We start from the raw sequence: 21,421 nt of genomic DNA, 5'->3' as shown, positions 1-21,421 counted from the left end.
ATTTGAATCTAACACACTTAACAGATGGAAACGCTAAACTTAAATGTTGACATGACTGAGAAGTAAAACAGTTATTGAAGATCTTAAGCTTTTGCAATAAGTCCTCAGGACAGACACCAAATAAAAACTTAAAAACCAAGCAGAACACTTTGAAACAAATTCTTGCCTGAACTGGCAGCCAATGCAGACTTTTAAGTAAAGGGGAAACATCATACTTAGATTTGTGAACGATCAATTTTGCTGTGGAGTTCTGGACCAATTGAAGCTTGGCAACATACTATCCTGCTACACCCAGATATAAACAGTTATTGTGATCAAGTACTGCTGGAATAACCAGGTGGACAATAACCCTAAAGTGTTCTTGCAAAAGGTAGGAGTGCAACAGACAAAGTTGTTTGAGTTTGAACTATGCCTTCCTTACTACATTGTTTATCTGAGTTTCCAAAGACAGAGAAGAACCCAGGATCACACCCAAGGCCCTGGACTCTTTTCACACTTTCAGAGTGCTTCCGTCTTCCATAGCAACAGAGTGAGGAATATTAGAAGGCTGCATACTGGATCGTAAAACCTCTCTTTTTTTTCGGCATTCAATTTGAGCTAGACCAGTCTACTATTTTCTTAATACATGTATGAACAGCAGAAGACACAGAATCAATATTCTGCGCAACTGAAATTAAAAGAAAAATAGCAGCATACGACATTAGTTGTTTCTCAGGTTTTAAGGAAATCTGTCTCAGAGCAATCACGTAAATGTTGTACAATAAAGGAGAAACAGGGGAACTCTGAGGCACACCACATGGTGGAGTCCAAGGGTTTGAAAAATTCCTGACTTGAAAGCCACATTTTTTGCTTAAGTGCCAGGGTATTATTCAAGCAACATCATGACACTTCCTAAACTCATTTTGAGCAATTTTACTACAACCACTAAATAAATGATCCACTGTTTCTCATTTTTTTCTTCGCATAGCGAGCAAGCATTTAGCATTTTCACTAATCTTATCTATTTTTGTTTGTATGGCTTGTTCTTGCACTGCAAAAATTACAGCCTATGGGGTTTATTTTTTTTCATGCAGGCCCCTCTTTTCCTCTTCAATGGTTTGTTTTATCTATAAGAAATCCTATGCACCTTACTACATAGATTGAGGGCATGGCGCATTGTTATCAATTTCTTAGGTTTTTGGTCTAAGGCGCGATGTACAAAAGTCCCTGTAAAAAAAACATGTGCGTTTAGAACCTCAGTAGAAGTTACTGATTTCTAAATAGTGAGCGACGCTGAAAGGAAATCGCATGCCAATGAGCTGCATGCAATTTCAGCAAGCAGCTCAGCAGGGAAAGCATCAAGTACATGACTGTCAACTAGACTCGTGTTCTTGGTTTTTATCTTATTATGTACTTTTTTAAATATTTGTATTTATTTATTGTACATTTATACCCCACGTTTTTCCCACTGTTGTGCAGGCTCAAAGTGGCTTACAATGCATTAAATAAATACAAATACAAGAAAATTAATTAGAATAGAAGGAACATGTGTTTGTATTGTAGGAATATCTACAACTCCTGAGGCAGGCACTTGCCGTGGCGAAATGCAGGACTGTGTCAAATCCATTCAGTCTTCCCGATATTTTGGACATATCAGCCTTTGAATCTTACATATTTTTAGTATTATCAATAAATTGTTTCCCCTGGTTAGAATTAAAGGAAAAATTTAATGGGTAAAGGTGCGCTAGCATTTTTAGCGCGCACTAAAAATTAGCGTATGCTAAGATGGCCATTATATTCCTATGGGTGTCTTAGCATTTAGCACGTGCTGATTTTTAGCGTACTCTAAAAACGCTAGCGTGCCTTTGTGAATGAGGCCCTAAGCTATCAAATGCCAGTATTGTTAAAAGACTGCCACTTGCAGGAAGTTACAAATATTTGGGAATTCTTGAAACTTAAGAAACTCTACATGAACAAATTAAAAACAAAACTAAGGCAGAATATATTAGATGAATTCGGAAAAAAATCCTAAAATCAAAGCTAAATAGAGAAAATACCATTAAAGAATAAGAAAAACAATTGGGGGAGACTAATGTAATTACTGAAATAATTGCGTATCTGTGAAGCCTGCATTCCCATTGCAATATCTGTGCTTAAAATTTCACACGCACACACACACAGCTGTAGATGTTTACAAATAGCAAAAACATTCATTCTGAAAGTCCTGGCTGTGAAAGGTTAACCCTGCAATGATCAAGATTTTGGTTTTTTTGTGATAATATCTTTTTTCACTGACCTTTAGATTTGGAGTTTGTGTCTGATCCACAATAAACCTCATGAGAATGTTAAACTGTTGGTCAAATGGAAAGGAATCCCTAGAGAAAGTAAACATACATTATTTGGTAGCAGAAAAGCAGCCTGATGATCTAACGAAAAAACTCAGCAGGTGCCCAATAAACACATGGCCCTGTACAATCTCATAGTAAAAAGAAAGCTTGGGTTTTGTAAATTCCCCTGTTTTTCACATTGCTTTCGATGTTAGAATGGGAAATGAAAGCGAAGTGAAAGCTCTAGTCCCTTATGCAGGAGTTCTTAACCTCTTCTGGTTCCCACACCCATTTAACAATGAAATCCTTGCACCTCCTTCCTAAACCACATGTCCACTAATGATTACTGACAGCTACATGTGTTACTGACAGATGTTAAAAGTGCTAACTGCTAACACGTCACTAAAATCACAGTAGTACACAGCTGGGATAATGTTCCATGGACAAACAAGTCAAAAGTGGAACATTTTGGACAACACAGGTCCCATCATCTGTGGTATATTACCAAAGAAGTCACACTTAAAGTTACAATGCTACCTGTATACAAAAGAAGATAATGTCCTCATGTAAACAACGACTTTCTTTCTTTTTTTTCATGTAAACAAGAATGTGTTTTGTTTAGTTGTTGTTCACAAATGATTTCAAGACACTTCTCCGAACTTCTTTTGACCTATTACCACACTCCTTGGAGGTTCAAGCAGCACTGGTTAAGAACCTCTGCTCTATGGTAAAGTGTTAGGACGCTATTTTACAGTACATGTTAACAAAACAAAAAAAAGTGAAATTATGGGCTGTTGTTGCAGATTACAACCAAGGAAGAGGTGGTACTATCAGCAGATTGATTTTCGGGGGGGGGGGGGGGGGGGGGAAGGGGAGGGGAGAAAATGAAAATTGGTGCAAGAGAATAAGGCAAGTCATGTTGACAGCTGAGGTCTCATAGCTAACATATTATGTTGTATAACCATTTATAGATGGGGTTTTGAGCCGGGAGACTTTAGGGCATATATAAATAATGATAATTATTAATAATATCATGGAAGCCACATTGTGTCTGCATTTGTGGGAAAATGTGGGGTAGAAATGAACCGTAAATAAATAAATAAAAATAATGAAAAAAATGTGTGATGATTAGAAACAAGTGGACACTATAAGACCTGAGCAGTCTATGCGAGTCCCTGTTGAAACTAATGAGCGCAACGAAAATAATTTAACACACACTGAAGTTTGAAACACAATTCATTTAAGCATCCAGACAGATGGGATGTGTAATTTTATAAAGCTGCCATTTTATCATTTCCTTTAACTGATACCTAGTCACATCCAAAGCCTTTTGGACTTTTAATTGTACAGAGCCCAGCAAGTCTGCTCCCATCTTCTTCAGCAACTGAGTGAGTAACACAAAGAGCCAATCTTGCAAGTCTTCCTTGTGTATTATGATAAAGTCGACCAGAGTTTCCAGGAACATACTAAACACCTAGAATCAAGGTGGAACAACAAATGCTTATTTAATTTCACGTTAAAGTGCACGCTCCTTTATTAATTATCTTTAGCAGTGCTAAACCTAGCTTCTACAGATCCATAAAATTACAACATCAGTAAAGTGGTGAACATGTGTGACCACTCTTTATGCGGTAACCCACAGCCGCTTAAATTCTGAATATCGACTTAACTGCGAACAATGAGTTTTCTCCCTCGAAGTGCAATGTTAAAACCCTTTAGTGTCCAATGTTCCCATCAATCTGTTCCCATACAGCTTATTACGCGAACATTGGACACTAAAGGGTTAAAGCCAGGGAGTTTTTTTCCAGTGTTCCTTTTTTCAGGCTGAAACCTGTGATGATACTGGGACTCCACTAAAGATGGTAAATGTGATATATACTTACATCCTGGAGCTATGAGGCTTCTTTTTATAGTGGTGCAGGAATCACTAGTAGTTAGCTCTAAGAAAACACTACACATAGTTCTGATAGGATTTTGTCAGTGTTTACTACCCTGTTGATATATTTCTTACATTCTGATGCCCCATAAACCTTATCAGACAACTAGTGAATATGCCAATACAATTAATACAATTAGACATGATAGAGGTATATAAAATATTGAGTGGAGTGGAACAGGTGGATGTGAAGCGTGCTTTCCAAAAATACTAGGACTAGGGGGCATGCGATGAAACTACAGTGTAGTAAATTTAAAACAAATCGGAGAAAACCTTTCTTCACCCAACGTATAATTAAACTCTGGAATTTGTTGCCGGAGAAAGTGGTGAAGGCGGTTAGCTTAGCAGAGTTTAAAAGGGAGGTTGGACGGTTTCCTAAAGGACAAGTCCATAAACCACTATTAAATGGACTTGGGAAAAATCCACAATTCCAGGAATAACATGTATAAAATGTTTGTACGTTTGGGAAGCTTGCCAGGTGCCCTTGGCCTGGATTGGCCGCTGTCGTGGACAGGACGCTGGGCTCGATGGACCTTTGGTCTTTTCCCAGTGTGGCATTACTTATGTACTTATGAGTGCGGGGTTCTAGTCATCATGTCGATCCTGGAGAAACTTATGTCAACAGAATATCATCTGGAGATATTATCAGAGCTTTCAAAACCACATAGATCTTTGCTGCCACATTTGAAGATCTCAAAAGCTTACATTCCATTTGAGTTTTGGACTGTTCTTATGCTGGTGCAATAAAATATCACAAACTAAGGGGTCCTTTCACTAAGCTGCAGAAAGTGCTAGAGCGCACCTGCTTCAGTTTAAATGGCTTACCCTGGGACACACTCGGGTTCTCTTTGTTAAGTGTTTTTGTTGGAGGGGACATGTCGGGGGCAGAGAGCGAGTGCTCCTGTGCTAATCAGTGCAGCTACATTAATGTGCACTAACTGGTTAGCGTAGGATTACTGCATGAGCGCCCTTACTGCCTACAAAACAGGCGGCAGTAAGTGCTCGCGTGGTAATTTGTTTTAATGGCTATGCACTAATGGCAACATTAGCACATGCTAATAATGAGCTGAAAAGTACTTAACTATCGCAGTCTTATTCAAAGTATACGATATCAGGAAATAAACTACACTTTTTTCTTATTTAAAGTGGAGAAAACAACCTCAGTAATCAAGGCTTGGCAGCACTGTAAAATTGACTCCGTTCTTATCACCGGTCTGAAAACTCCACTTGCGTGTAAGTAAGGGCTCTAAATGGGGGTTATATTTATCCCATTAGAGAATGATATGTTCAACACGTGATGTTAGGCAATTGCTTAACTGCGATAGTTAAGTACTTTTCAGCTCATTATTAGTACTTTACCTTTTGATTTGCTGAAAATTGGATCTAGCATTATCAACATTAGCACATGGCCATTAATTAAAAAAAAAAAATAGAAAACAGCCATTTTCTGGCTGTGGTAAAAATGGCCTTAGCACGCAGGAAAAACCCGCGTAAGAGCACACTAAGGCCATTTTTTATTGCAGTTTAGTAAAAGGACCCCCTAAGAAGAAGGTAAAATTATGTATAATCATACCTGATAATTTTCTTTCCATTAATCATAGCTGATCAATCCATAGACTGGTGGGTTGTGTCCATCTACCAGCAGGTGGAGATAGAGAGCAAACTTTTGCCTCCCTATATGTGGTCATGTGCTGCCGGAAACTCCTCAGTATGTCGATATCAAAGCTCCATCCGCAGGACTCAGCACTTAGAGAATTACACCCACGAAGGGACACTCTGCCCAGCTCACCACCGCCGAAACGGGGGAGGGGAATTAACCCAGCTCATCCCCACACAAGTGGGGGAGGGGAATCCGTCCAGCTCATCCCCGCGGAGCGGGGGAGGGACACCACACCCGCCGATGCGGGGGGATCTGGCTTATCCTGCAACCGCAACCGCGGGAGGAGCTGACTGACCCTAACCCCGCCGAAGCGGGAGGGGTACAAAACTGCCCTACAGCCGCACGAAGCGGGAGGGAGTGCCGGCAGAATTTTAAGTCTCAATCCAGCCCCGTAAAACGGAGGGGAGAGGAATGCAGCAGCTCACTGTAACACAAACTCGTCTTAACTCTTGAAGAATCCAAGTGAAAAAACTTGAACACGAAGTCTTTCTGAAGTAACTGAAGACTAAACTTGAACCTGAAATGCAACCAGAATAAAAACAGTACAGATATCTGGGAGGGGCTATGGATTGATCAGCTATGATTAATGGAAAGAAAATTATCAGGTATGATTATACATAATTTTACCTTCCATATCATCAAGCTGATCAATCCATAGACTGGTGGGATGTACCGAAGCAGTACTCACCCAGGGCGGGACATTGAAATCCCTGACCTCAACACTGAAGCTCCAAACCGGGCCTCCGCCCGTGCAGCCACCGTCAAACGGTAATGCTTGGAGAATGTATGAGCCGAAGCCCAAGTTGCCGCCTTGCATATCTCTTCCAAGGAGACGGATCCGGCCTCTGCCCTCGAGGCCGCCTGAGCTCTCGTGGAGTGAGCCTTCAGCTGGATAGGCGGCACCTTCCTTGCGGCCACAAAAGCCGCTGCAATGGCTTCCTTGACCCATCTTGCCACTGTAGGCTTAGCAGCCTGCAGACCCTTACGAGGACCTGCAAACAGGACAAACAGATGATCCGATTTCCGGAAATCATTGGTCACTTCCAAGTATCTGATGATGACTCGTCTCACATCCAGATATTCAAGAGCGGAGTACTCCTCTGGGTAGTCCTCCCTACGAAAGGAAGGGAGACAGAGCTGCTGATTCACATGGAAGCGAGAACCAATCTCGGGCAGGAAGGAAGGCACTGTGCGAATAGTCACTCCTGCCTCAGTGAACTGCAGAAAAGGCTCTCGACATGAGAGCGCCTGGAGCTCGGAAACTCTTCTGGCTGAAGTGATAGCCACCAAAAAGACTGCTTTCAACGTCAGGTCTTTCAGAGATGCCCTCGACAAGGGTTCCAAAGGCGGCTTCTGCAATGCTCTTAGCACCAGGTTGAGATTCCACGCAGGCACCACTGAGTGCAGAGGAGGGCGCAGGTGATTAACTCCCTTGAGAAAGCGCACCACATCTGGCTGCGAAGCCAAGGAAGCACCCTTCAGGCGGCCCCTGAAGCAAGCCAGAGCCGCTACCTGGACTTTAAGGGAACTGAGCGACAGGCCTTTCTCCAGACCTTCTTGCAGGAACGCCAACACTGAAGAAATTGGAGCAGTGAAGGGAGAAAGTGAGCCTGCTTCACACCATGCTGCAAAGATACGCCAAACCCTGGCGTAAGCAGTAGAAGTAGAGCGCTTCCTCGCTCTCAGCATAGTGGCGATGACCTTGTCTGAGAAGCCCTTCTTCCTCAGACGCTGCCGCTCAATAGCCAGGCCGTAAGACCAAAGGGAGAGGGATCCTCCATCACCACGGGACCCTGATGTAACAGGCCCTGCTCCACTGACAGCCGCAGAGGATCGTCGACTGAGAGCCTGATCAAGTCCGCATACCAGGGACGTCTGGGCCAATCCGGACCCACCAGGATTACCCTGCCGGGATGCTTTGCCACCCGGTCTAGCACCCTGCCCAACATGGGCCAGGGCGGGAACACATAGAGGAGCTGTGGTGTCGGCCACTGTTGGAGAAGAGCATCTACTCCCAGGGATCGAGGGTCCCGTCCTCTGCTGAAAAAGCACGGCACTTGGTAATTGGCCGATGACGCCATCAGATCTAGGCTCGGCTGGCCCCAGCGCTTCGTGATGTCCAAGAACGCCTGAGCAGATAGTTGCCACTCTCCGGGCTCCAAGGTATGGCGACTGAGAAAGTCCGCCTTGACATTCATGACTCCGGCAATGTGGGCCGCTGAAAGCTGCTCCAGGTTCGCTTCCGCCCACTGGCAAAGACTCATAGCCTCCTTGGCTAGAGGGGCGCTCTTGGTACCTCCCTGGCGGTTGATATAGGCCACAGCCGTGGCATTGTCCGACAGGACCCGTACAGGCTTCAACACCAGTACCGGGATGAACTCCAATAACACCAACCGAATGGCTCTGAGTTCCAGGAGGTTGATAGACCACTTGCCTCTGCAGGAGACTAGAGCCCCTGCGCTGTCCTTCCCAAGCAGTGGGCTCCCCAGCCCATCAAAGAGGCGTCTGTCGTGACGACAATCCACTCCGGGGTCACCAGAGGCAATCCTGCCGACAACTTGTCTGCCTGCGTCCACCAGCTCAGCGCCTTGCGCACTGCTGGGTCCACGGGAAGGCGCACAGCAAAATCCTCCGACATCGGAGTCCAGCGCAGCAGCAGAGAAAGCTGTAGTGGTCTCATATGAGCCCTGGCCCAGGGCACTACTTCCATCGTGGCCGTCATAGAGCCCAACAGCTGCACGTAGTCCCAATCCCGAATAGGAGAGGCTACTAGGAACTAGTCCACCTGAGCCTGAAGCTTGACAATCCGATTGTCTGGCAGGAACACTCTGCCCACTTGGGTGTCGAATCGAACTCCCAGATACTCCAGGGACTGAGTCGGGCGCAGCTGGCTCTTCTTCCAGTTGATGATCCATCCCAGGGAGCTCAAAAGAGCAACTACCCGGTCCATAGCTTTGCCGCACTCTGCATAAGAGGGGGCTTGGATCAACCAGTCGTCCAGATAAGGATGGACTTGTACTCCTTCCTTTAGCAGGAAGGCCGCTATGACCCCCATTACTTTGGAAAAGGTCCGCGGAGCAGTAGCCAACCCGAAAGGGAGGGCTCTGAACTGGAAGTGTCGTCTCAGGACTGTAAAACGCAGAAAGCGTTGGAGAGGAGGCCAGATGGGAATATGCAGGTACGCTTCCTTGATGTCCAAGAAAGCCAAGAACTCTCCTGCCTTCACTGCCGCTATAACAGAGCGGAGAGTCTCCATGCGAAAGTGCCTCACTTTCCAGGCCCGATTGACCCCTTTGAGGTCGAGGATAGGCCGGACAGAACCTCCTTTCTTTGGAACCACAAAGTAAATGGAGTAACGTCCCTTGCCAATCTGATTTTTTGGCACCGGAACGACCGCACCCAGGCGGATCAGGTTGTCCAAGGTCTGCTGCACTACCACAGCTTGACCGGAGACTTGCAGGGAGAGAGTACAAACCCGTCTCTTAAGGGTTGGCAGAACTCTAGCTTGTAGCCGTCTCTGATGACTTCCAGCACCCACGCGTCTGAAGTTATAGTGATCCACTCGCCCAGAAACGAGGACAGCCGTCCTCCAATCTGCACTGGGGCGTGGACCAAGGCCCCGTCATTGGGTACGAGACCCTGGGGGAGGACCGGAGGGAGCACCTCCGGGACGGCGGTCTCTGCGAAAGGAATGCTGCTTGGGGGAGAAATTCCTCTTGAAGGAAGAGGGGGCAGAGGAACCCGACTTGCCCGGGCGGTACCGACGGGCTTCCTGCAACCGTCCTCTGGAGGTACCGGGACGAGTACTAACCCGAGCCCTGACCTCTGGTAATTTCTTGCCCTTAGACGTGCCGAGATCGGTCACGATTTTGTCCAGCTCGACCCCAAAGAGCAGCTTGCCTTTAAAAGGCAATCTAGCCAGGCGGGAATTAGAGGCGTGGTCAGCAGACCAATGTTTCAGCCAAAGCCACCGCCGCGCAGAGACTGTCTGAGCCATGCCTTTAGCTGAGGCTCTCCAGACATCATACAGCAAGTCTGCCAAATAGGCTAAGCCCGATTCCAGGGCCGGCCAATCAGCCCTCAAGGAATGATCCGAGGGGGAAGCCCGCTGCACCATAGTCCGGCACGCCCTGGCCACATAGGAGCCGCAAACTGAGGCCTGCAAACTTAAAGCAGCTGCCTCAAAGGACGACCTTAAGGCCGCCTCCAATCTACTGTCTTGGGCGTCCTTTAGGGCCGTGCCACCTTCCACCGGCAACGCCGTTTCTTAGTCACCGCAGTGATTAAAGAATCCACGGTAGGCCACAGATAGGCCTCACGTTCACTCACAGCCAAAGGATAGAGGCGGGACATAGCCCTAGCCACTTTAAGGCTCGTTTCCGGGACATCCCATTGAGCCGCAATTAAGGTGTGCATGGCATCATGCACGTGGAAGGTTCTAGGCGGGCGCTTCGTCCCCAGCATAATGGCAGAGCCAACAGGGGCTGAGGGAGAGACGTCCTCCGGAGAGGAAATCTTCAAAGTGTCCATGGCCTGTAACAACAGGTTGGGCAAAACCTCTGGGCTAAAAAGCCGCGCTGCAGAGGGGTCATCCGCTCCTCCGAGCGGGGATCTATCTCCTCCAAGGAATCCGCAAAGGATCGTTGGGAGACCTCAGACACGCTGCCCTCATCTACATCGGAAGAGACAAAGTCCTCCAAGGCCTGGAAATCAACCCGAGGGCGTTTACCTCTGGGAACCTCAACCTCTTTATCAGAAGAGGGAGCAGGGGCAGCGTTTTGCATGAGGAAAGCCTGATGCAGCAGCAAAACAAACTCGGGGGAGAAACCCCCCAGACTGTGCACTTCCGCAGCCTGGGCAACAGCCCTAGACGCACTCTCAACCGGCGCTCGCAATAGCGGGGGAGAGACATGCTGCGCATCCAAAATGGCGTCCGGCGCGAAACTCCGCGAAGGAGCCGCGCGGGAAGAACGGCGCTTAACTTTAGCCGCTTTTGTGCCGTCGCCCAAATTAAGGGCGTTCATGGCATTAATGTCTCCAACCTCAAGGGCGGCCCACGAAGAAGCCGTCCGAGTCGCGTGGCCGGCCAAGATGGCGGAGGCGAGGAGCGGGGGATGGGCGATTATGGCGGGAAAAAACCGCCACGCCGGAGGAACGACCGGGACATTCATCGGTCACTAAACTGTCACCCATCAAGGGCGAATCAGGTTGTAAAACCCCCGCATCCCCTCTAGAAGCGCTCCAGCGATCCGGGGAGCGACCCTTTGCGCCCTCGCCCTCCGACGCCATTGCCACGAGGAGAAGAATCGAGGAACCCCCTGCCCGCTATAAAAAGGTAAAATTACCTGCTTGCCGCTCCGAGCTGTAACGAACTGGTGTCCCAGTGAGTAGCTGCAATGAACGTTTAAAGAAACGTCGAATTAAACGCCTTTAAAGACGTTTAAAATTTTTTTTTTTTTTTTTTTTTTTTTAAACGGAGCCAGCGGGAGGGGGGAGAAAAGGAGGGACCTGGCACCACCAGGTTTGCACTTGCTCAAAAGAGCCCTCAACCCCAGGCCTCAACAAAACCTAAGGATTAGGCTTGGAGGCCTAGCCAGAGCTGCTGCTGTGTGTGACCACCACCTGCTGAGATAGAGAACATACTGGGGAGTTTCCGGCAGCACATGACCACATATAGGGAGGCAAAAGTTTGCTCTCTATCTCCACCTGCTGGTAGATGGACACAACCCACCAGTCTATGGATTGATCAGCTTGATGATATGGAATCAAGTTTATATAAATGTCCAATTTTTAACAAAATGAATTCATCAACTGTCAAGGACATTAGAGACTTCTTATAAGGACAATCACTGATCAGAGATTTTTTTCCCTCAGTGTTGTACATATCATAATGTAAAAATCAAATTAGGTAGAAAAAAGGCGAAAACACTTACTCTCTGTTGAGAATTCCACCACACAGCAGACCATGCAACAAAACAAACCATTTGTTAGTAGCTATGGTGACTTGATACACACAAGTATAGATTTTCAGTAGTGAAAGGAAGCATGCTCTCTTTTCTTTCCCACCCTTCTCAGCTTGACGAGGCCTAGACCTTCCAACTTCTTAACGTTTGTAAAATTTACTACACCCTCAGCACTAATGCTGCTGAACTGACTGGCCATGGATCCCCTTGACTTTCAAGCTGCCTCTTGTGGCCTCTCAGTTCGTATCTCTCATTTCTCTAACTTCTTGTTGCCTTTCATGTTTGGTCCCTCAACTAGAGTACTTTGGTTATCAAATACCCTGCCTTCCTTGACTGCTCTCAATCTAGGATACTCTTCTTTTCTCATCGCTATCATCCTCTTTCCTCAAGCTACGTGCATTTCCCTAGCTCTTTTTTGGAAGAATTACTTTTCTATTACTGCATTCTGAAGCACAAGAAAAAGTAATACGTCATATCTCACTCTTGATGACACCTTTCAATTTCTTTTTTACAATATTTTATTTACATGCATTATTAATAACAAAAAAAAACAAGCAAAATTACCACTTGTACAGAAAGCTGATAAATAAAGGAATAGAGTGTTCAGTATAAACACCACATTAATCAAAACCAACAAAAAAATCCATGTGTGAAATTATGAAGGTAATGAAACAATTTTTAATTTTCAAGTATCCACAGAAGTCCACAAAGTAATAGGATCCAATACAATTTAGGAGCTAGAAAGGAAAAGAGGAGGGAAAAAAAACCCCTCTCTCCCTTAAAGAAAAAAAAAAGGTCAGACGTAATACCATATTGTCTATTCGACAACTCTAAGGGGAGGGGGGGGGGGTGTTGTCCAACAACTTGTCTTGCAGCCAAAAAAAGCAGATAAATAAGAAAATATTTTTAAAAATCTTATTTAGCAGACTAGTAGATTATTATACATTCACAAGGGAATTTAAGGTAAAACGTACCACCTTTCATTTTCTGTGAGTACTTGATCATAAGAATGCTTTACACAGCACTCTACCACTTTATTTCAGAAATTTCTGTGCATGCTAGTATTTACTGGTAGGGTTTTTTTTTTTTGTTTTTTTTTAATCATCACCTCCCCACTCAGATTCTGAATGTGGATTTTAGTTAAATGCAGTCAGGAAAATGACATGCATACAGCAAAACAAAGTGCAATAGAAGAAAAACACCAGATTGGCTCACCTTGCTGTGGGGGTCTGCAAACATCCGGGTGAAGATTTCACAAAGCCTTTTCAATTCAACTCGACTAAGAAACACATATTAAAGAATATTAGTAACCTGAAGGAGATTGCCTACCAAGGTAAGACAGAAGTTATGTCTGATGTTTAGAGTTGTGAGAAAACAGTCAAGGGAAGGAAAGGGAAATAGAGCTTGTAAAGAAAAATATATTAACGTTTCTACGTCAATTTACCTTCTTTAATCTCTCAAACCTTTTAAAATCAACTGCATTAAGTCAGAGAGCTAGAAGCACCAGAGTCATTTTTTAAAATCGTTCCACAGTAGAACTACTGAACCTAAGGACATACATTGCTCTTAAAGTCAAAAGGTCCTATTATCTATATACTTTGGTATAAAAGTTTAGGGATGGATCATACAGGCCTCATACAATTCTATTAGCTGCCAAAAATGGGGAATAAAGTGACTTGTAACTGAAAACCCATCTCACACCACAGGGTCGACCTATAGCATATAGAGCAGAGATGCACGTGGTCAGTGTTCAAAGGCCAAGGGCCACAAAAACAGGTCAGATTTTCAGGATATTCCTAACGAATAAGCATGAGATAGGATTGCATTCAATGATCGCAGTACACATGCAGATTTCTCTCACCCATATTCTTTAGAGATATCCTGAACACTTGACCTGTCTGCAGCTCTTGAGGACTGAACTTGTGCCCCCCCCCCCCCCCCCCCCCCACACACACACACATACAGCCTCAATGTGGCATATTCAAGGGTCTTTTTATTAAGGTGCAGTAGAAATCAGGTTTTTACTAGACCTTAATATCCCAGGTTAGTCACTCCAGTGGTATTTGAATAAGGAGAAATTAGGTCTTACCTGCTAATTTTCTGTCTTTTAGTCCCTCCAGTCCGGCACAGACGAATAGGTTATGCACCTCTACTAGCAGGTAGAGACTGAGAACCACTGACATCTAAGTAACCTATAAGTGGGCTGTGCAGTCCCTCTAGAGATAGTCTTCAAATAAACAAGCAGATATCCAGGGTATCACATGCTGCTGCATGTGCCAAAATACATGAACTCCCCATAGTTTTAAAAAGATTGTTTTTGTTGTTGTTGTGTAAGGTTCTTGCATCACAACCAAACATCATCCACACCTTGCAGCCGCAACTGCGGGGAGAGCTCCAGACAACCTAGAATATTTCAGTCCAAAACTGACAACACAGAAGAATTCATCATCAAAGGGTGGGTTCTGTGCTGGTCTGGAGAGACTAAAATAAAGAAAATTAGCAGGTAAGACCTAATATCTATTTCTATAGTGTCTCTCCAGACCAGCACAGACAAATGAGAAGTACCAAATCAGTGACTATTATGGGTGGGACCTTGCGAGTCCCTTCTGCAGCACACACGCCCCAAAGGGCACATCCTGAGGTGGAGGAGTAGCCTAGTGGTTAGTGCAGCGGACTTTGATCCTGGGGAACTGGGTTCGATTCCCACTGCAGCTCCTTGTGACTCTGGGCAAGTCACTTAACCCTCCGTTGCCCCTGGTACAAAATAAGTACCTGAATATATGTAAACCACTTTGAATGTAGTTGCAAAATACCACAGAAAGGCGGTATATCAAGTCCCATTTCCCCTTCCCTGTACATCAATAGTGATGCACAAAGGTATGCAAAGAGGACCACACTGCCACCTTACAAATATCCTGAGGTGGAACCATGGAGTATTCAGCCCAAGAGGCAGCCTCTTCATAACATAGTAGCATAGTAACATAGTAAATGACAGCAGATCAAGACCTGTTCAATCCATCCAGTCTGCCCAACAAGATAAACTCATTTTATATGGTATGTGATGCTTTATATCCATTGTGGAATGAGCCTTGAGGAATGCAGAAAGTGACCTCTTCTTTAAAAGATAACCTGACACCACCAGGAAAGATGGCCGACTAGAGAGGCAGTTCCACAGAGCGCTCCCGGTCCCAACCCATTCCCAGGGTCAGATGCCGCGTCTGGAGGAAGTGAGATCAGCAAAAATGCTCAAATTGAAGATGGAGCACAGGAAATAAAACGAAGGACTACCAATCCGAGAGGTTAGCACTGGAGGAGACAGCACTCTTCCACCCCAAACTGGAAACCGCCCAAGTGGAACTGGCAGCTCCAGAAAAGAAAGCTGCAGGACCACAACTGCAAGCGCACACTGCGCCAACACCCACAAGCCACCTACGAGGAGAAGAGGGCAACTGATCTGTAGAAAAGTGTTGGAGAAGGCGGCGCCCTTCAACACAAGCCGCGACAGGCCCACATGAATCAGAGGCCCAAGAGGGTAAGTGGAGAAGCCGAGAGGGCATGTGGAACCGCCGTTCACAAGCCAGGACCAGATACCTGAGCTTGCAAGGGAGGCTGGAGGATGCGGGACCGCAACTCACTAGCCACACTCGGATACCCAAGTCCCATAAGGGAGGCTGGAGGACATGAACCCAAAACAGGAACCCAGTAAGAGAGAATCAAATATAACAAGGCAAAGGGGTTACTGTTGGAGCCTCACCTCAGAAAAGGGCCAAGCAGAGTTCCCAGCTCAGCACCATTACCCCATCTGGTTCATTCACAGGCCCAGAGAGCTAAAAGTGTAGGCCGTGAAGAAACCAGAGGACAGCGACACTGGGCTGTAACTAGAGCCAAAGCTCCCAAGAAAAGACGCCCCATCAGCCCAGTAAGAGTGAGCACTGAGACCGCTCCAGGCCGAGGGAGCACCACGTGGGCAAAAGTCAGCACCCAGACAACAGCGGGGCCCCTTCAACTACGTTCCCCAGTCTCCACGGCACTTCCCGCATTGGAGCGCTGATACACAGAAAAGAGACCTTGAAGAAGGAGCAGATCCCCACTAGCGGAGAGTTCCCACATGGACAAACGACTCCACCTTGCTGCACCCCATGGTCGCACGACACCACCTCGCTGCACTCCACGGCCCGACATCAGAATCCAGACCACTAAGATTTGAACTGGAGGATCAGGTCTCCAGCACAGCATGGCTCACATCAATCATCCACTCCTCTGAAGGGGAATCACTACCTGGGAAAGAACTGGAGCTGAGGCATAGCCAAGGAAGACAACCCCTAGGGATAAAAGGGTACCAGGCAAGATTATATAAGGAACCAGGTGAGACAACCAGCTCCCCATCAGTGAAGCAGATAAAAGTTGACCTCAGTGACGTAGCCAGGACGATGACAGCAGGCAGGAGAGTCTCCGAGGCCGGAGCCACAAAACGAAAACCGAAGATGCCACTCAATCACAACACCAAGCAAATTCCTACAGCACGGGCGAGGAGACAGAGAAAACGTAAACCTGTAGTACAGGTAGAACAACAAAGACCATCCAATCCCACACACACAGACAGAAACACTTCAGAACTCAAACACACACAACTCACACACACACAAAAAGAGAAAGTAGAGATGAAGAACAAGAACAGAGAGTCTCTCTCCCGAACCATAAGCATCTCCCGAAATGGCCAACCTAAGTACATGGGTCCTCTATTACATAATAACAATATGGATAATAGGGAAAATGAGAATACCAGCTGCAACACCCAGACTGGAACAAAATTCTGGTACGCATCGCGGGGAGATGACACTCACTCCAACAACTGGAAGAGACCTATCACAACTCCAACAACAAAACAGAGACCAAATCAACAACCAATAACATAAAAACAAACCTGAAAAACAGCCAACAAGACCACAATCTGAAAACAAGCAAGCCACACAGACCATGAAACATACACCCAGCTACCCATAGGATATATAAACACGAGATCGGTAGTTAATAAGTCAGCACTACTAAGAGACTGGATAGAACAGAACAACTCAGATTACTGCTCATAACGGAAAACTGGTTACGCCTCGAAGATGACCGTGCACTACTAGACCCAAGTCCACCAAGATATAAAACAATTCATATCAATAGAACAAAAAAAAAAGGGGAGCAGGAGTTGCAATATATAAATCCTCTTTCACAGTAGAACCTGTCAGCAAACATGCATCCTCACCGTTTGAAATCACTGACACAACACTAGCTGACCAACTATGTATCACACTGGTCTACTGAGAACCAATAACACCACACACATTCACAACCAGAGGAAGGTAGACACACACACCTTCTGGACAACAATGAAAAAGGAAAACAGAAACGTAACACCCAAGGATATACATTTCATGAGAAACTGGGACAAAGCCAGCAAAAATATACTAAACAGCACCACTCACAATGAAAACAAGAAATAAAAAACAATCACGCCCCTGGTTTAATGATGAGTTACTATTCATGAAAAAACTGTGCAGGAAACTTGAAAGAACATGAGCCAAAAACAAAACAGACAGAAATAAAACCATATGGAGAAAAGCTATAAGAAAGTATACGAATAACATAAAAAAGGTGACAGCAGAACACTACAGCACATATGCAAATCTTGAACAGACAAAAAAAAGAAAAAAATTCGAACTCATGAACAAACTACTGAAAACCAAGACTTATTGGCTCAAGCAAAACACCACCAACTGCAGATGAGCTTGCCAAGCACTTCAAAAACAAAATAGCAAACACAAGATCAAACCTAGCAAATTCACAAACATCCATCACAGACTTCCTACAAGATTGCAATACAAATGGCATCCACACCGTAGCAGACAGAACCTGGTCCACATTTAGATCACCTGAGCTAACCACAATAAACTACTGACAACATATGCACAAGCATACTGCATGCTAGACAAATGCCCTAACTACATGATGAAATATCCACCGGAATGGTTCATCAAACGCTTCACCAAACACATCACATATATGTTTGCAAAAGGACAATTCTCAACAGATAAAGGAGACTACTAAGACCAATCCCCCAAAACTCAAAAACCAAAATCAGCGACATCACAAACTACAGACCAGTGGCCTCAATACCACTACTAACAAAAACGATGGAAGGCCTTGTAGCACAGCAACTAACGGAAAACATGGCAAAATTTTCAACCCTTAACAACTCCCCAATCATGCTTCAGACCACAACACAGCACAGAGACAGTCATAACCACCTTGATAACGAAATTCAGATACTTCATATGCCAAGGACAAAACATATTATTATTACAATTCAACATGTCAAGTGTGTTCGGCCTAGTAGATCACACAACACTAATGACCCTACTCAACAACATGGGAATCAACGGTGCAGTAGCAGCATGGTTCAATGGATTCTTAAGGACCAGATCCTACATAGTAAAAATGTCCAATTTCACAGATACTGTTCAATATAATGATGGTGCCACTTGGAAAAAAACTAGAATCAATGGGCTTCAACTCATTCATATACGTCACCATCTACATACCTTTTCATAACAGTATCACAGAAATAATGGAGAAAATCAAAAAAAGGCATGGACCTTCTGGAAAACTGGGCAACAACTTTCAAACTAAAACTAAATAGAGACAAAACCAAATTCCTGCTTCTAACCAGCCCACACAACTCCACATCTTACCAAAACTTCACGATAAATCATCAAACATACCGAATCAAAGCACAACTAAAAATATTAGGAATTATTCTCGATAAACATCACTGGACAGTCAAATATCAGCAGTAACATCAAAATGCTTCAAAACACTATGGAAACTAAGGAGGATAAGACAATATTTTCCCAGACAATCATTGCAGATAATAGTACAATTGACAATACTATCACAACTAGACTACTGCAACGCAGCATATGTAGGGTGCAAGGAAACTACACTAAAATTGTTGCAAACCATCCAAAATATGACGGCAAGACTAATATTCAGAAAATTGAAATACAAAAGAGCAACTCCACTGCGAAAGAAGGCACACGAAGGGCCAGATTTTCCCCCTTCAGGACTAAAATGGGGCGAAAGGAGCCCTCGGGAACTACAAAATAAATGGAATAGCGGCCCATGCCCATCTCATCACATGGAACCCTGAAGTTGAGCAAACTCTGCAGCGTCTCCCAGACTGCTTTTATTTTCCATGGGGCCCGGCGAGGGGATTCCAGAAGGTCAAGTGAACTCCAACGTGTAACCGTTGCAAACTACCTCCAGAACCCACTGGTCTGAAGTAATCTGGACCCACCCCCAATAAAGCAACTGCAACCTTGTTCCTACTGAAACCGGTGGGTGGACCCAAACATCTTCATTAGTAAACAACTAGGCCCTGCCGTGGCAAGGCCAGAGACACAGCTTCCTCTGCGGTTCCTCCGAAAGGATTGGGTCTGTTGGAAATAATGACCAAGCGGAGCGAAGCACAGCCTGACCTGCCAGGCCTATAGTGACACACCTCACAGAAATAGCCCCTGGCCAAAAAACAATTACTTCCCGGTTTAGGCTTTTCCTCCGGAAGTCTGGGAACTTTGTTCTCACCGAGACTCACCACCAATTTATCCAGCTCCTCACCAAACAAGGATCCACGAAAGAGAATTCTACTGAGCTTAGCTTTGGATACCACACTGGCAGAACAGTCTTGAAGCCACAAGGACCTTCTGGCTGCTATGTTGAGCACTATGGACTTGGTCAAAGAACGAAGCAAGTCATACATAGCATAAGAAAGGAAGAAAGAGTCCATCTCTATTTCAGTCAGCTCCTGATCAACAGTCCTCTGTTGCCAAAGCATGTTCAGCCCAATGCAAACAAGATCTGGCCACCACTGTACTGGGAACAGACTGTACAGTGCATCAATTTGTCAAACTATGCCATTACATCCTCTAAGTTTATAGAGATTTCATTCAGCTTCTCTGACTCGTCAGATTTGAGTACTATTTCTGGAACCGGTATCTCTCCCAAACCTTCCTCGGTGAAGACCAACGCAAAGAATTCATTTAATCTCTCCGCTATGGTTTTGTCTTCCCCGATTGTCCCTTTTACCCCTCAGTCATCTAGCGGTTCAACCGATTCTTTCACTGGCTTCTTGCTTTTAATATAGCAAAAAAAAAAATGTTACTATGCGTTTTTGCTTCCAATGCTTCAAAGTCTCTCTTTGCCTTCCTTATCAGTGCTTTGTATTTGACTTGACATTCCTTATGATGTTTCTTATTATTTTTCAGTCGGTTCCTTCTTCCATTTTCTGAAGGATTTTCTTTTAGCTCTAATAGCTTCCTTCACCTCACTTTTTAACCATGCCAGTTGGCTTCAAATTACTGTGAAAATCATCTCTTCTGCCAAGAACCTTAATCTGTTATATGTCTTCTTTTGTCTATGTTGAATTTTAACTTATGTACGTATTTGTTGTGCTTCATTTTGGATATAAGGTGTATTATAAACACAGTAAGTAATTAAAAATAAATTTTAAGAATTGTTGGAACTCATTAAGCTGATTTATATTTTTAGTACTCATTGAGGCATATTTTCAAAGCACTTTGGGAGGCTAAGTTCCATAGGTTTCTATGGAACTTTGGGAGGCTAAGTGCTTTGAAAATGAGCTTGAATGTGTACATTTTTGTGTGAGGTGTATTGCTATGCCTGTTTGCTATTTTGAAGTATGTATATATATATATATATATATATATATATAAAAGGCACCACCAACGTTCTAAATGAAGCCTCCAGCCGGAAGTGTGAAGGGGGAGAGATGTCCGGTTTCCCCTTGAGTGTCTGCCCCGCCCTCTCTCTCTCTGTAACACAGTGAAGGAAAACACAGCAAAGCACGGAATGAAATCGCTCTCTCTGTAACAGTGAAGGACTCAGAGGGGGGAGGGGAGAGAGGGCAGAGGGCAGGGACACACACACTCCCACATGCACACAGAAGAAAACCTTGCTAGCCCCCGTTTCATTTGCATCAGAAACGGGGCTTTTTTACTAGTGTATATATATATATATATATATATATATATATATATAATCATATTCCAACAGATTATGTATATAATATTTACCTGAGTGTCCTTTGGCTCTTCAATAAATTCTGTAGACCTATGAGCCCTTCTTTGCGCTCAGACCAGTTTGAACTAGCACAGTGATTCAGAACTTCTGCCACATCTTCAGTCTGCCGCAAGTAATGTGGGATGCTCCCATTTCTAGAACCGTAGGACCGTTCTGAGCAGGCACTTGACGCATCACTGTTGGCATCGTCATCAGAGTACATTCCATATGGTTCGTATCTCCTCCTCACTGGCTTCTTCTGGAGAAAAAAAAAATGCAATTGGCAAATTCTGTTAATATAGTTTTAACAAGTTTTCATATAAAAGCTATTAGCTGGAGATACTCATGTGCGCACTAACACTGTTAACACACACTATCAGCAACTACATTCCATGGCAGAAAATAGGGCCTGCAGGAAAGAAACATGCAC

General features: G+C 44.7%; 1 protein-coding gene across 5 annotated transcripts in view; it reads right to left on the bottom strand.

Annotated features, from left to right (window-relative positions):
• Positions 1-21,421, bottom strand: part of CLASP1 (cytoplasmic linker associated protein 1) — a 484,411-nt gene that overhangs the window by 164,793 nt on the left and 298,197 nt on the right. For all 5 annotated transcript variants that reach the window (XM_030210422.1, XM_030210418.1, XM_030210420.1 and 2 more), the window contains 5 exons: positions 21,006-21,250; positions 13,081-13,144; positions 11,836-11,838; positions 3,617-3,780; positions 2,276-2,354 (listed from right to left, as the gene is read on the bottom strand). In XM_030210422.1, coding sequence (XP_030066282.1) covers positions 2,276-2,354; positions 3,617-3,780; positions 11,836-11,838; positions 13,081-13,144; positions 21,006-21,250 — 555 coding nt within the window. The remainder of the gene's footprint in view (positions 1-2,275; positions 2,355-3,616; positions 3,781-11,835; positions 11,839-13,080; positions 13,145-21,005; positions 21,251-21,421) is intronic.

Source organism: Microcaecilia unicolor, chromosome 7 (genome assembly GCF_901765095.1).
Source record: "Microcaecilia unicolor chromosome 7, aMicUni1.1, whole genome shotgun sequence".
In the NCBI taxonomy this organism is placed as follows: domain Eukaryota; kingdom Metazoa; phylum Chordata; class Amphibia; order Gymnophiona; family Siphonopidae; genus Microcaecilia; species Microcaecilia unicolor.
The sequence above is the reverse complement of the archived record's forward strand: the minus strand, read 5'-3'. Positions and strand labels throughout refer to the sequence as shown.